We start from the raw sequence: 12,876 nt of genomic DNA, 5'->3' as shown, positions 1-12,876 counted from the left end.
CTGTCCTTAATGTGATTGTTAAAACTCTATCCAGTCTAACTCATGCCTTTCCCTCCAACTATTAATATATCTCTTTCCACTCAAAACTCCAGTCAACCACTCTGAACTTTCATTTCTTCCCATTTCATTTCTCTCCCCTTTGATCCTTGGCATGTGCTATTCTCTTTGGATGCTATATTCTGAACCTACACTACTCCCCATAAATGTTTAGTTATCTCCTTTTCATCAGTCGTGTTGACTTATGTCTATCTCAGGAATACATACTCTGACCCCTAAATTAGCCAAGCTGGTCCCATAATTTCTACAGCACCCAGCACTGGCTCTTTTGGAAGGTTCCAAATACTCTATTGTAATTACTTACATAATGTGTCTCTTCTAGGCTAGATGGTAATGTCCTGGCACAAATTAGCTATTAATTTTTTTTAATGAAAAACAAATGAAAGAAACCATACTTTCTGTAACCCAAAATTGGAATAATGATCTGACAAAGGATAGTTTGAGAATTCATTATTGTGTTATGAAAAGGGGTCATAGACATTATGGGCACCACATGGTGTAGATACAAACTAAACGTTATTGGAGGGAAATTTCCAATACAATTCTCCAAATTCTTATTATCCCATATTTAGGGCAGACATACGTACTCTGCACACCCCATGGCCAGCAGCCCAGTAGTGAGATGCCCACTCTCACAATGCTCTACACGTTATAGGATTAGGGAGACAGGGAATGTCTATGCAACTATACAATTATGAACACTCCCTGGTCAGAGAAGTGACTTTGTTAGAGAGGGGAAACCTCTGGAGTCAGTGTCAGATGGTCAGTTCTGTTGAGGTAACTCTGACCTTTTGACATCTCTCTGCCAAGCTACCGAAAGGAGTAGACTCCAGTCCCTTCCAGATTTGCCTTTCTTCATATTGTATTTAAATGAAAATTTTCAGGTTTTTTAAAAGAATCGTTTTATTTTAAATGTGACAGATGATGTGCTTTTAATTTTCTTTTTTCCAATTTTCCAATTTTTTACTGGGGTAAAATACACATGACATAAAATTTATCATCTCAACCATTTTTAGGTGCATAGTTCAATGGTATTAAAATACATTCACAATGTTGTGCAACCATCACCACCATCCATCTCCAGGACTATTTTACCTTGTAAAACTAAAACCCTGTACCCATTAAACAACTCCCCATTCCTCCCTGCCCGCAGCCCAACAGAGATATTTTTCAGAGTCATATTATTTTACATTTAATTAATCAGCTTTATTTTTTAAAAAACAAAACACATAAAAAGATGTTTCAAAATTGTAAGAGAAAAAATATATATAGTAGTGCTGAAAATATACATACCACACTCTCATATTTTCTGTAAGTGTTCTCATCTCCAAAACCCTCCTTTAGTTATGCAGAAAAAAACCCTAAACTTGGCAATGAAAGGCAAGTTTTAGGCTCTATCAGGCTGCCCCACCTCTTCTGGATAAATATTCAGTAACTTCCGTGTTTGAACTTCCCGCCAGCCCTGGGTCCCACCGGCTTTCGCTTCCGCCCCCTCTTAAGGGTTCACCCATGCCTTTTCCTCCGGAAGTGGCCTGCGGATATCACCGCACTTGCGTGCGAGAGGCATGGCTGCACACTCTGTGTCCTTTCTAACCTGCAGAGAAACGTTCTTGTTCAACAGGACATCGGTCATCCTGTGGGATCAGCTTCTAAAGTCAACAGCCAGTGAAAATTGTGTTCTTTTTCCACAATGAAGCAAACTCACCTCTGCACCCTCTGGCATTGCATCTCCTCTGGGTCTCAGCCTCACCTTCCATCTCTCCCTCATGGTAGCCGCCTTCTTGGCAGGGTCCTTCCCTCTCGGTTTTTTTAATACCTTGCACTTTGCCCACTGAAGGCACCTAGAAACTTTTGGAAATCTCTTGTACCACACACTGGCCGTGGACGAACCTGGAGAGGTGCTTTATAAGACACCTAGACGAGACTGTGTGGCCTCTCCTCTCCACCTAGACGAGACTGTGTGGCCACCTCGTGGTGCGGGCCGACACAAACGAAAATCAGGAAATAAGCTCTAGGATTTCCCCAGCTTTATCTAGTTGATTGCAACAGGTCATACCAGGAGTGAAAGCAGATGGTAATTTGGGGAGGCAAAGAAAGGTACACATAAGAAGAAGGATATAATTATAGAGAAATAGCAGGAGAAAAGTGAGGTACAGGGGTACAGAGATCTGAAAGGGTGGGAGTTAGGGGCATGAGAAGGGAAGTCACTGATTGGGACTGTAGGAGGCTCACTGAAGACCCCAATTTAAACTATTAACAAGTCATTATTTGGTCCAGGGACAGCCTCATCTAGACACGGAATCCAAAAGAAGCTCAAAAGGGTGGATCAGGTTCCTCAAAAGAAAGATGACTCAACTTGTAACTCCACGGTAGAGACAAGGGCCCAAAAGGCGAGAACTGAATGTGCCCGAAAGTCCAGATCAGAGGGTAAGGCTGATGATGGAATCTGCCATTTGAATGGCTCAGTGTGGGAGGGTCTCTCCGGAAGCAGGTACAGAGTTAAGCAGATATGTAAAGTCAATAGTAAAAGGAAAAAGTACAGAGAATGAGGATGGGGGTATAACAAGAGGGACAAAGAGAGCAAGCATCTGTTGCATCTGAAAAGTTTTGTGGAAGAAACAGACATGTTCACAGGGACAGCTGTGGCCTGGGGCAGCAGCTCTCAAATTTTTTGGTCTCAGGGCTCCTTTATGCTCTCAAAAATTATTGAGGACCCTAAGGAGCTTCTGTTTATGTTGTTTATGTCTATCTACATGTACTTGATTAGAAATTAAAACTAATAATTTTTAAATATTAATTCATGTAAAAGTAACAATAATAAACCAATTGCCTATTAACATAAACAGCATTATTTTATGAAAAGTAAATATATTTTCTAAAACAAAAAAAAATTAGTGAAAAGAGTGACATCATTTTATGTTTGTGCAAATCTCTTTGATTGTGAGTGAGCTTTATAAAAAGACAGCTGGATTCCTATAACTGTTTCTGCATTCAGTTGTGATATGTTGCTTTGACTGGAGGATAGAAAGAAAATCTGGCCTTACACAGATATCTAGTTTAAAAGGGTGAGGTAATTTAACAGTCTTTTGAGATATCTGTGGATATTCACCTTTAATACTACACCAACACTCAACAAGTGATAGTTTCTTAAATATTAGTTGTAATGTAAAATTTGAAACCATATCAATTAACTTCATACTCTGTTACAATAAAATACATTAATCCACCTTGCATTTTGAATGGACCTTCTACTACTGCAAGATTTTATAATAGTACAGCTGTTTGGAAAATATACATTTGGAATTATACAGTGAACTTGTATCTCAATCACACAAGTGTTTTCTTGAGGCCACTGTGGTACTTCAGGATGCAATAGAAGTGCTTTATATGTGCTCTTCAGTTTTTCACATAGAATATTAAGATGTCAGATATGTACTCAAGGGTAGAAATTTAATAAAATTAATAATTTTTACTGGCTCACCAAGAACATTCTCAAGTGAATCTTGCTTTTATTTATTTATTTTTTTGGTACAGTGAGTAGGTGGCAATAAAGGATGCAGTGATTCCTGCTGAGATTTGGGGACACTGCTTTGATGTGTCTTAAGGCACCAGCAGTTTTATCTGCCATTGCTCTTGCTCAATCTGTACAAAGGTTGAAATAGTGAAAAAGGCAAATAACATCATATTATGAAAACAATTTTGACCTTGCAAATTTTCTGAAATGGTTTGACAGACCCCCTAGGGGCTCACAGACCTTACTTTGAGAGACTCTGGCCAAGGGGTTCAGATGGCTGCACCCCACTGTGGATGTCTCCATTGGTAGAGTAACCACTGCTAACCAACTGTGGTCTGCTCCTCCCCTGAGTGGCAGACAGGCACAGTGTCATGAGCAGCACCAAATCTCTTGGTAGGTGCATTGTTAGGAGGGTAAGACCTGGAGCCTCCAAGACTCAACTTCAGAGTGTGCAAGGGCCTTCCTGGGTCTCTGGGAGATTCTCCATGGAGTTTCCCAAGGGGCATTTACTAAGATCTTTCATTTTCCAGAGATCATTGATGGCACTTCGGAAATGAATGAAGGAAAGAGGTCCCAGAAGACGCCTAGTACACCACGAAGGGTCACACAAGGTAAAACTTGGAGATTGCTGGTCTCAGAGTACAGTCACCAGGAATCTAAATTCAGAGCTGTTTTACACTGAGGCAATATTTCTTAACTTTTTTTTTCATTATTACTGTGCTAGAGAGCCCTTCTGGATTTTTTTTCTTAATCAAGACCCTTCCCATGATATTTACTACTACAAATATATGTCCATTTTATGTAATGTGTCCATATGTATGTATGTATATCTGCACTATATAAGATTTTTCTCAGCACTCAAGAATGAGTTTTTCCACTACTGGCAGCAATATCACCGTTACTGAGAATGAGTGTCCTAAGTATATTCATGGTACTATACTGAAAGTACAGCTTGTCCAAAGTGCAGCTTGATCCAACCCATGGATCAAGCTTTTTCCTAGAATTCCAATCTCCATATTTCTCACGTGGCCTTTCTGAGAAAATTGAGAAGCGAAAAGCTCATTAAAACACACATGTGACACTATGACTGAGCATGTACAACTGGTGGAGTTGTGGGCATGTGCTGGTAAAATTGTGCATGTTAATTCACCCCTCACCATCGCTACCATTATTCACATTTCTGGAGTAAGTTGATACCACTATCCTTAGAGGGGAAAAAACAGCTGGATATTCGTCTGTTTGCTGGTGATATGGTCATTGTCACAAAAATCACAGAACTCTCACATGACAAATGTGATTTTCAAACAACAAATATCTAATTATTGTGAGGAAAAATGGATTAAATTTTACCACCTTAAAATCTAAATTATCATTTTAACAGTTTCTCCTATATTGCACTGGCTTATCTAGTAGTATTTCAACTTTTCTCATGGATAATTTTATTTTATTTTCACAACCACCCTTGGAGAAGATTGAATGACCTATTCCAATTTAGCAGATGAGGAAATTAAGACATGGAAAGGATTAATGGATTTTTTTCAGGATCCCCTGGGTAAGGGCTGGCTGCCACCGGATTAACAACCTGGTCCCCAGGAACTCTTTCCAGGAGCCATCGTTCTCCATAGAAAGGAAGGGGCAGAAAGAATACTGTCAAACCTTTGTCAATTCACTATTGCCCAAAATAGAAAACTGCTTATTCAAAAATTACTTTCTCATTACTTCCAAGGTCCTATGGATAATAGAAATAAACTCTCTCTGGGAAAATCTCCCAGGGCAGAGCATAAGTGTGAAGAAGAAACTATTTGGTCTCTGTGGTGTGGATTGATGTTACCTTACTGTTATTATGCCATTCTAGGCCATAAAAGACATCCAAGCCAGAAAAAGCGTTATGGTTTTTAAAATCATGATTTCACTTTTTTTCAACATAGAAAAGTTCCTGGACTTTTCTAAAAGCAGTGTGCTGTCACCATTAGGATTATTTTGCTGGCCCAGCACAGTGGCTCATGCCTATAATCCCAGCACTTTGGGAAGCTGAGGTAGGTGGATCACTTGAGGCCAGGAGTTCGAGACCAGCCTGGCCAGCATGATGAAACCCTGTCTCTACTAAAAATACAAAAACTAGCCAGGCATGGTGGTGGGCACCTGTAATCCCAGCTACATGGGAGGCTGAGGAAGGAGAATCGCTTGAACCCAGGAGGCAGAGGTTGCAGCGAGCCAAGATCACACCACTACACTCTAGCCTAGGTGACAGAGTGAGACTCTGTCTCAAAAAAAAAAAAAAAAAAAAAAAAGAGGATTATGTTGCTGTGTGTGACAGCAAACCTCACCCCACTAAAAAAAAAAAATAATAATAATAGTAGCTAAAGCAAGAGAGGTAGGTGGTCAAGAGCTGGTGTCATACACTGTAGGGTCCTGGGCTTATTCTTGCTTGTTGCTCCATCATCCTCAGCATGTGGCATCCCCTTCATTGACGTCCAGCCAGCATGTCTATGTTCCAGCTAAAGAGAAAATGGCAAAGTCAAAGAAGGGCACACCTCCTCCACTGAAGGTGTGCTAAATGCTTCCGGTCACAGATAGTAATTTGCTATCATTAATAATTTGCTATTGGGAGGTCGAGGTGAGTGGATCACTTCAGGTTGGAAGTTCAAGACCAGTCTGGCCAACATGGTGAAACCCCCATCTCTGCTAAAAATACAAAAAAAATTAGCTGGGCCTGGTGGTGTGCACCTGTAATCCCAGCTACTCAGGAGGCTGAGACAGGAGAATTGCTTGAATCCGGGAGGCAGAGGTTGCAGTGAGCCAAGATCATGCCACTGCACTCCAGCCTGGGCAACAGAGCGAGACTCCATCTCAAAAAAGAAAAAAAAAAAATTCTATCATTTTATTGCCAGGACTGGTTGCATGGCCACACCTGACTTCAAAGGAGGCTGGGAAATGTAATCTTTAATCTATAAGAATAAGGGGCTCAGAATCAGGGGCTTTATTACTAAAGAAAAAGGGAGACCAGAGAAAGAGGAACAACTAGCAGTGCTCACCCTGCCCATGTTTATAGTGGGCATTATGACTGCCCTCCTCTAGTTCCAATTCTTCTCCCCTTCCCAGACACTTGGAAAGCTCCATTATCATCCTCCTTGCAGGAGGCAGCTCTGCTATACTAGCTCTGGCAAATAAGCCAGAGAGATGGGTGTCACTTCTGGGTCACAGCATGTGAGAGCCCGTTGCAGCTCTCCACATTCTTTTCCTGCCTGTGGAAGTGTGTCGAAGAGGGAGGCGCCAGAAGGCCAAAGCAGCATGACCTACCACATAGAGGACAGCAGCCCTGGAGGGCCCTACAGAGGACTTCCAGTCCTACAGAGGGTCTGTTGTCCTACAGAGAACTTCATGTGATAGAGAAAAACACTTTTCAATGTTAAGCCACCAAAATTTGGTTTCATTTGTTACTGCGGCACAGCCTACCCTGTCCTGTGTGATACAATATTCCTAATAAAATCTTCAGTGCAGAAAATTGTAAATCAGGCTAGGCATGGTAGCTCACACCTGTAATCCCAGCACTTTTGGAGGCCAACGTGGGAGAATTGCTTGAGCCCAGGAGTTTGAAACCAGCTTGACAATGTAGTAAGACCCTGTCTCAAAACAAAGAAAAAGAAAATTATATGGGGAAAGGATTCCCTATGTAATAAATGGTGCTGGGAAAACTGGCTAGCCATATGAAGAAAGCTGAAACTGGATCCCTTCCTTACACCTTATACAAAAATTAATTCAAGATGGATTAAAGACTTACATGTTAGACCTAAAACCATAAAAACCCTAGAAGAAAACCTAGGCAATACCATTCAGGACATAGGCATGGGCAAGGACTTCATGTCTAAAACACCAAAAGCAATGGCAACAAAAGCCAAAATTGACAAATGGGATCTAATTAAACTAAAGAGCTTCTGCACAGCAAAAGAAACTACCATCAGAGTGAACAGGCAACCTACAAAATGGGAGAAAATTTTCGCAACCTACTCATCTGACAAAAGGCTAATATCCAGAATCTACAATTAACTCAAACAAATTTACAAGAAAAAAACAAACAACCCCATCAAAAAGTGGGCGAAGGATATGAACAGACACTTCTCGAAAGAAGACATTTATGCAGCCAAAAAACACGTGAAAAAATGCTCATCATCACTGGCCATCAGAGAAATGCAAATCAAAACCACAATGAGATACCATCTCACACCAGTTAGAATGGCAATCATTAAAAAGTCAGGAAACAACAGGTGCTGGAGAGGATGTGGAGAAATAGGAACACTTTTACACTGTTGGTGGGACTGTAAACTGGTTCAACCATTGTGGAAGTCAGTGTGGCAATTCCTCAGGGATCTAGAACTAGAAATACCATTTGACCCAGCCATCCCATTACTGGGTATATACCCAAAGGATTATAAATCATGCTGCTATAAAGACACATGCACATGTACATTTATTGCGGCACTATTCACAATAGCAAAGACTTGGAACCAACCCAAATGTCCAACAACAATAGACTGGATTAAGAAAATGTGGCACATATACACCATGCAATACTATGCAGCCATAAAAAATGATGAGTTCATGTCCTTTGTAGGGACATGGATGAAACTGGAAACCATCATTCTCTGCAAACTATTGCAAGGACAAAAAAACCAAACACTGCATGTTCTCACTCATAGGTGGGAATTGAACAATGAGAACACATGGACACAGGAAGGGGAACATCACACTCCGAGGACTGTTGTGGGGTGGGGGGAGGAGGGAGGGATAGCATTAGGAGATATACCTAATGCTAAATGACGAGTTAATGGGTGCAGCATACCAACATGGCACATGTATACATATGTAACAAACCTGCACATTGTGCACATGTACCCTAAAACTTAAAATATAATAATAAAATTTTTAAAAAAAGAAAATTATAAATCATAAAGTTAAACATCTATTTAATCTGCTTCCCCCACTTTATTTTTGTATAAGTATGCATACATTTTTCTTTTTATATATAAGCTCATACTATACAGTCTATTCTATAAATCACTTTTTTCATTGTGTATCATCTCTGTATCAATGTTATCTATTTTTTTAACTGCATGGCATGTTACGTATGATTCACCGCAATTTGTTTAAATAATCACCTACTAGTGTACAGTTTATTTCTTATTTTTATATGAAAATAGAAATCAGGTTTGTGTGTATTTGTATCTTTGCACACTTGTCCAATAATTTCCTTAGAATTGATTCTTAAACACAAGCTTACTTGGTTAGAATCTATATCTTAATTGTACATGTTACCAATTTGCTGTCCAGAAACCATAATGATTTATATTCCCTTTAACAATATATAAGTATTCATTTCCTACATCCTCAATGCTGGATGTAATAAAACTTTTTAAATGTTTAGGTATCCTTAACATCCAAACAATGAGTTTCTTTGATTATTAGTAATATAGAGATGATTTCTAAATAAATCTGTCATCTTCATTTCCTCCTTGAGCATTTTTCACTTATGTTTTTTGCTTATTTTCCTAGATTACCATTCATCTTTTGCTTTATCTAATAAGGATATTAACCTTCTATATGCCATGTATATTTAAATATTGTTTTTGCTTTAATAGTGTCGGGGTGTTTTTTGAACTGTGAACAGTTTTTTTCAGTCCTGCTCCTTCTGTGTATTTTTAATTTTTTAAACATTCAAATCTGTTTATCTCGTAACTGTATAATTTCTGGCCCTGAATTTTGGCTAGGAAACCTTTTAATATCCATGGTTTATAACAATCTTTTTCTAGTCTTGAAAAACTGCTTATTAATTTTAAAATTAATAAGGCATGCTGGCTCATGCCTGTAATCCCACCACCTTGGGAGGCTGAGGCAGGAGGATCACTTGAGGCCAGGAGTTCAAGACCAGCCTGGCCAACATGGTGAAACCCCGTCTCTACTAAAAATACAAAAGTTAGCCTGGGGGTGCATACCTGTTATGCCAGCTACTTAGGAGGCTGAGGTGCGATAATCACTTGAACCCAGGAGGTGGAGATTGCAGTGAGCTGAGATTATGCCACTGCACTCCAGCCTGCATAACAGAACAAGACTCTGTCCCAAAAAAATTTTTTTAATGACATATATTAAATGTTAGTTCTCTAGTATATTCCTGATCCATCTTTATTCAATCCCCAAATTCAATTTCCAGCTAAAATGGAGTACTTTTTTCACATACGTCACGTGGTTTTCTTGCCTTCTCAAAGTCAGGGAAAACAGGAAAAAAATTACTTAAAAAAGTAATGACATTGCAGGTTTGTAGATCAATATTTGTGGCCATAAAAGATGTGGGTTTTTTCTTTTTTAGAAAAAAGGAGAAAAGAATATGGCCAGTCAATTTCAAAAAGAAAACAGAAAAAAAAAATGCCCAAGACGTAAGAAAGAAAAGTGAAGTGTTACTCCCTTGGTGTTTATCAGGCCCCTCACCTGACCAGCTGGCATGACCTCCTCTCCAGCCACATGTGCCTGGAGCACAGCCAGCCCCAACCTTGTCCCCTAGGCCACCCCATCAGTAGACTCCCCCACAAAGGAAGAGCAAACCTAACACCAACTTGGTTTATACCTAGTCTTCTTTTCTCTTATCATAGGGAGGGAATGGGGTTGAGGTGGACATGAGGCATCAGACAATTTTGAGATTAGAATTGTTTCCTGTCTAGAGTCAGAGCCCAGAAGAATAGACACAAGAAACCTAAATCCCCAAGCAGGATTCAGACTTTCAGTTCCAAACTGGATTAGATTTGGAGTCATAGGGTGTTCAGAACTACCTCAGTCAACCCATGCTTGCTTGCATGCCTGCATGCATGTGTCTACTCCAGTGCGCAAACTGTGTTACTTGCAGAATAAGAAACAAAAAAGCTGCATTTTTCTGGTTCCTCTGCTTCATCCCACTTTTCTTTTTCTCCTCTCTATTCTCTCCCTCTTCCCTTTCTCTGTTCCTTTCTTTTTCCCTTTTTCCTTTTTTAATTTATTTTGTAAATTTTTTGTATAGACCAGGTCTTGCTATGTTGTCCAGGCTGGTCTTGAAATCCTGGCCTCAAGTGATCCTCTTGCCCTAGCCTCCCAAAGTTCTGGGATACAGGTGTGAGCCACTGCACCTGGCCCCTTTTTCTTTATTCTTTTACTCAAAATTATTTACAAAGGGCCTAAGATGTGCCAGTCAGTGGGGATTCTCTTGGATTCTGTACCTTTATGGGAGCCAGCCTGGGAAGGGATCTTGTCCCAGCTCCCAAACATGAATTAGGACATGAGGCTCACTGCTTTGGAAATCCCTCTAATTTTTCTGCTTGTTCCCAGCATGCCTCAATCTTGGGGTTTGGCCTGGAAGGAAAGTCATATCTGTCTGCTTGCACTTCCCCTCCCTGGCCTCTTCTTCCTAGTTCCCCACCCCACTGCCTCCCTAGGCTGGAGGAAACATACTCTCTGTCATTTGCTGAGTGTTCACTACCAATGACTTATAGGAAAGCTTGACATTCAGACCTCCAAAGTTTTCTTTTGATAGGTACGGGTAACTTTTGGAATTTATAAATTCCTCTTTGCTCCCAACAAATATTGTGCTTCAAGATTTTGTCTAAGCTTGCCAAAATGGCCCCAGCTGAGCAGTGGCTTCTCAATTGCAGCAAGCATCTGCCCTCCCCCTGAAACCTATTGATGTAATAGTCAGGGAAATCTTTACTATTTGCAAGGATGAAAAATACGTGATTCCTCAGCAGAAACCTTACAAGCTGGAAGGGATTGGAGTCTTATCTTTAGTCTCCTTAAACAGAATAACTCTCAGCCAAGAATTTTGTATCTGGCAAAACTAAGTTTTATGAATGAAGGAGAAATAAAGTCATTTTTAGACAAACAAATGCTGAGGGCATTTGTCACTACCAGACCAGCTTTATAAGAAATGCCAAAAGGAGTTCTAACTCTTGAAACAAAAGACTGATATGCACCAGAATACAAACTCTTGAAAGCATAAAACTCACAAGGTCTATAAAACAATAACACAATGAAGAAAACAACGTATGTAGGTAACAATTAACATGATGACTGAAACAGTACCTCACCTCTTGATATTAATGTCCAACATAAGTCGGCCTAAATGCTCCACTTAAAAGATACAGATTAGCAGAACGGATACAAAATCACAAACCAAATATCTGCTATCTTCAAGAGACTCACTTAACACACAAGGACCCATATAAATTCAAGGTATAAGGGTGAAAAAAGATATTCCATGCAAATGGAAACCAAAAGTAAACAGGAGTAGTTTTTCTCATATCAGATAAAACAGACTTTAAAGCAACAACAGTAAGAAAAGGCAAAGAAGGTCATTATATAATGATAAAAGGATCAATCTAACAGGAAGATATTACAATCCTAAATTTAGATGTAGCTAACACTGGAGCTCCCAGATTCATAAGACATTTACTACTAGACCTAAGAAAAGAGATAAGACAACAACACAATAATAGTGGGGAACTTCCATATTCCACTGTCAGCACCAGAGAGATCATTGAGACAGAAAGTCAACAAAGAAACAATAGATGTAAACTACACTCTAGAACAAATGGACCTAATAGATATTTACAGAAGATTACATTCTTCTCATCAGCACATGGAACATTCTCCAAGATAGACCATATGATAGCCACAAAACAGGTCTCAATAAATTTTTATAAATTGAAATTATATTTTGATGGGAATAACATTGAATCTATAAATTACTTTGGGCAGTATGGCCATTTCCAAGATATTGATTCTTCTTATCCATGAAGATGGAATGTTTTTCCATTTGCGTCCTCTCTTATTTCCTTGAGGAGTGGTTTGTAGTTCTCCTTGAAGAGGTCCTTCCCATCCTCTGTTAGCTGTATTCCTAGGTATTTTATTCTCTTTGTAGTGATTGTGAATGATAGTTCATCATGATTTGGCTCTCTGCTTGCCTATTGTTGGTGTAAAGGCATGCTTGTGATTTTCGCACATTGATTTTGTATCCTGAGATTTTGTTGAAGTTTTATCAGTTCAAGAAGTTTTTGGGCTGAGATGATGGGGTTTTCTAAGTATATAATCATGTCATCTGCAAACAGAAACTGCTTGACTTCCTCTCTTCCTATTTGAATACGCTTTATTTCTTTCTCTTGCCTGATTGCCCTGGTCAGAACTTCTAATACTATGTTGAATAGGAATGGTGAGAGAGGGCATCCTTGTCTTGTACTGGTTTTCAAAGGGAATGCTTCCAGCTTTTGCCCATTTTATAGGATATTGGCTGT

At 39.6% G+C, this 12,876-nt stretch overlaps 1 protein-coding gene across 8 annotated transcripts in view; it reads left to right on the top strand.

Annotated features, from left to right (window-relative positions):
* SP110 (SP110 nuclear body protein) overlaps positions 1–12,876 on the top strand; it is a 54,719-nt gene that overhangs the window by 15,103 nt on the left and 26,740 nt on the right. For 7 of the 8 annotated variants that reach the window (XM_003821851.6, XM_063595585.1, XM_008975328.4 and 4 more), the window contains 2 exons: positions 2,335–2,484; positions 4,102–4,182. In XM_003821851.6, the coding sequence (XP_003821899.2) occupies positions 2,335–2,484; positions 4,102–4,182 (231 nt within the window). The remainder of the gene's footprint in view (positions 1–2,334; positions 2,485–4,101; positions 4,183–12,876) is intronic. The other variant, XM_034955341.3, reaches the window with a different exon arrangement.

Source organism: Pan paniscus, chromosome 13, assembly GCF_029289425.2.
Source record: "Pan paniscus chromosome 13, NHGRI_mPanPan1-v2.0_pri, whole genome shotgun sequence".
In the NCBI taxonomy this organism is placed as follows: Eukaryota; Metazoa; Chordata; class Mammalia; order Primates; family Hominidae; genus Pan; species Pan paniscus.
This window is presented reverse-complemented; position numbering and strand designations above follow the sequence as displayed.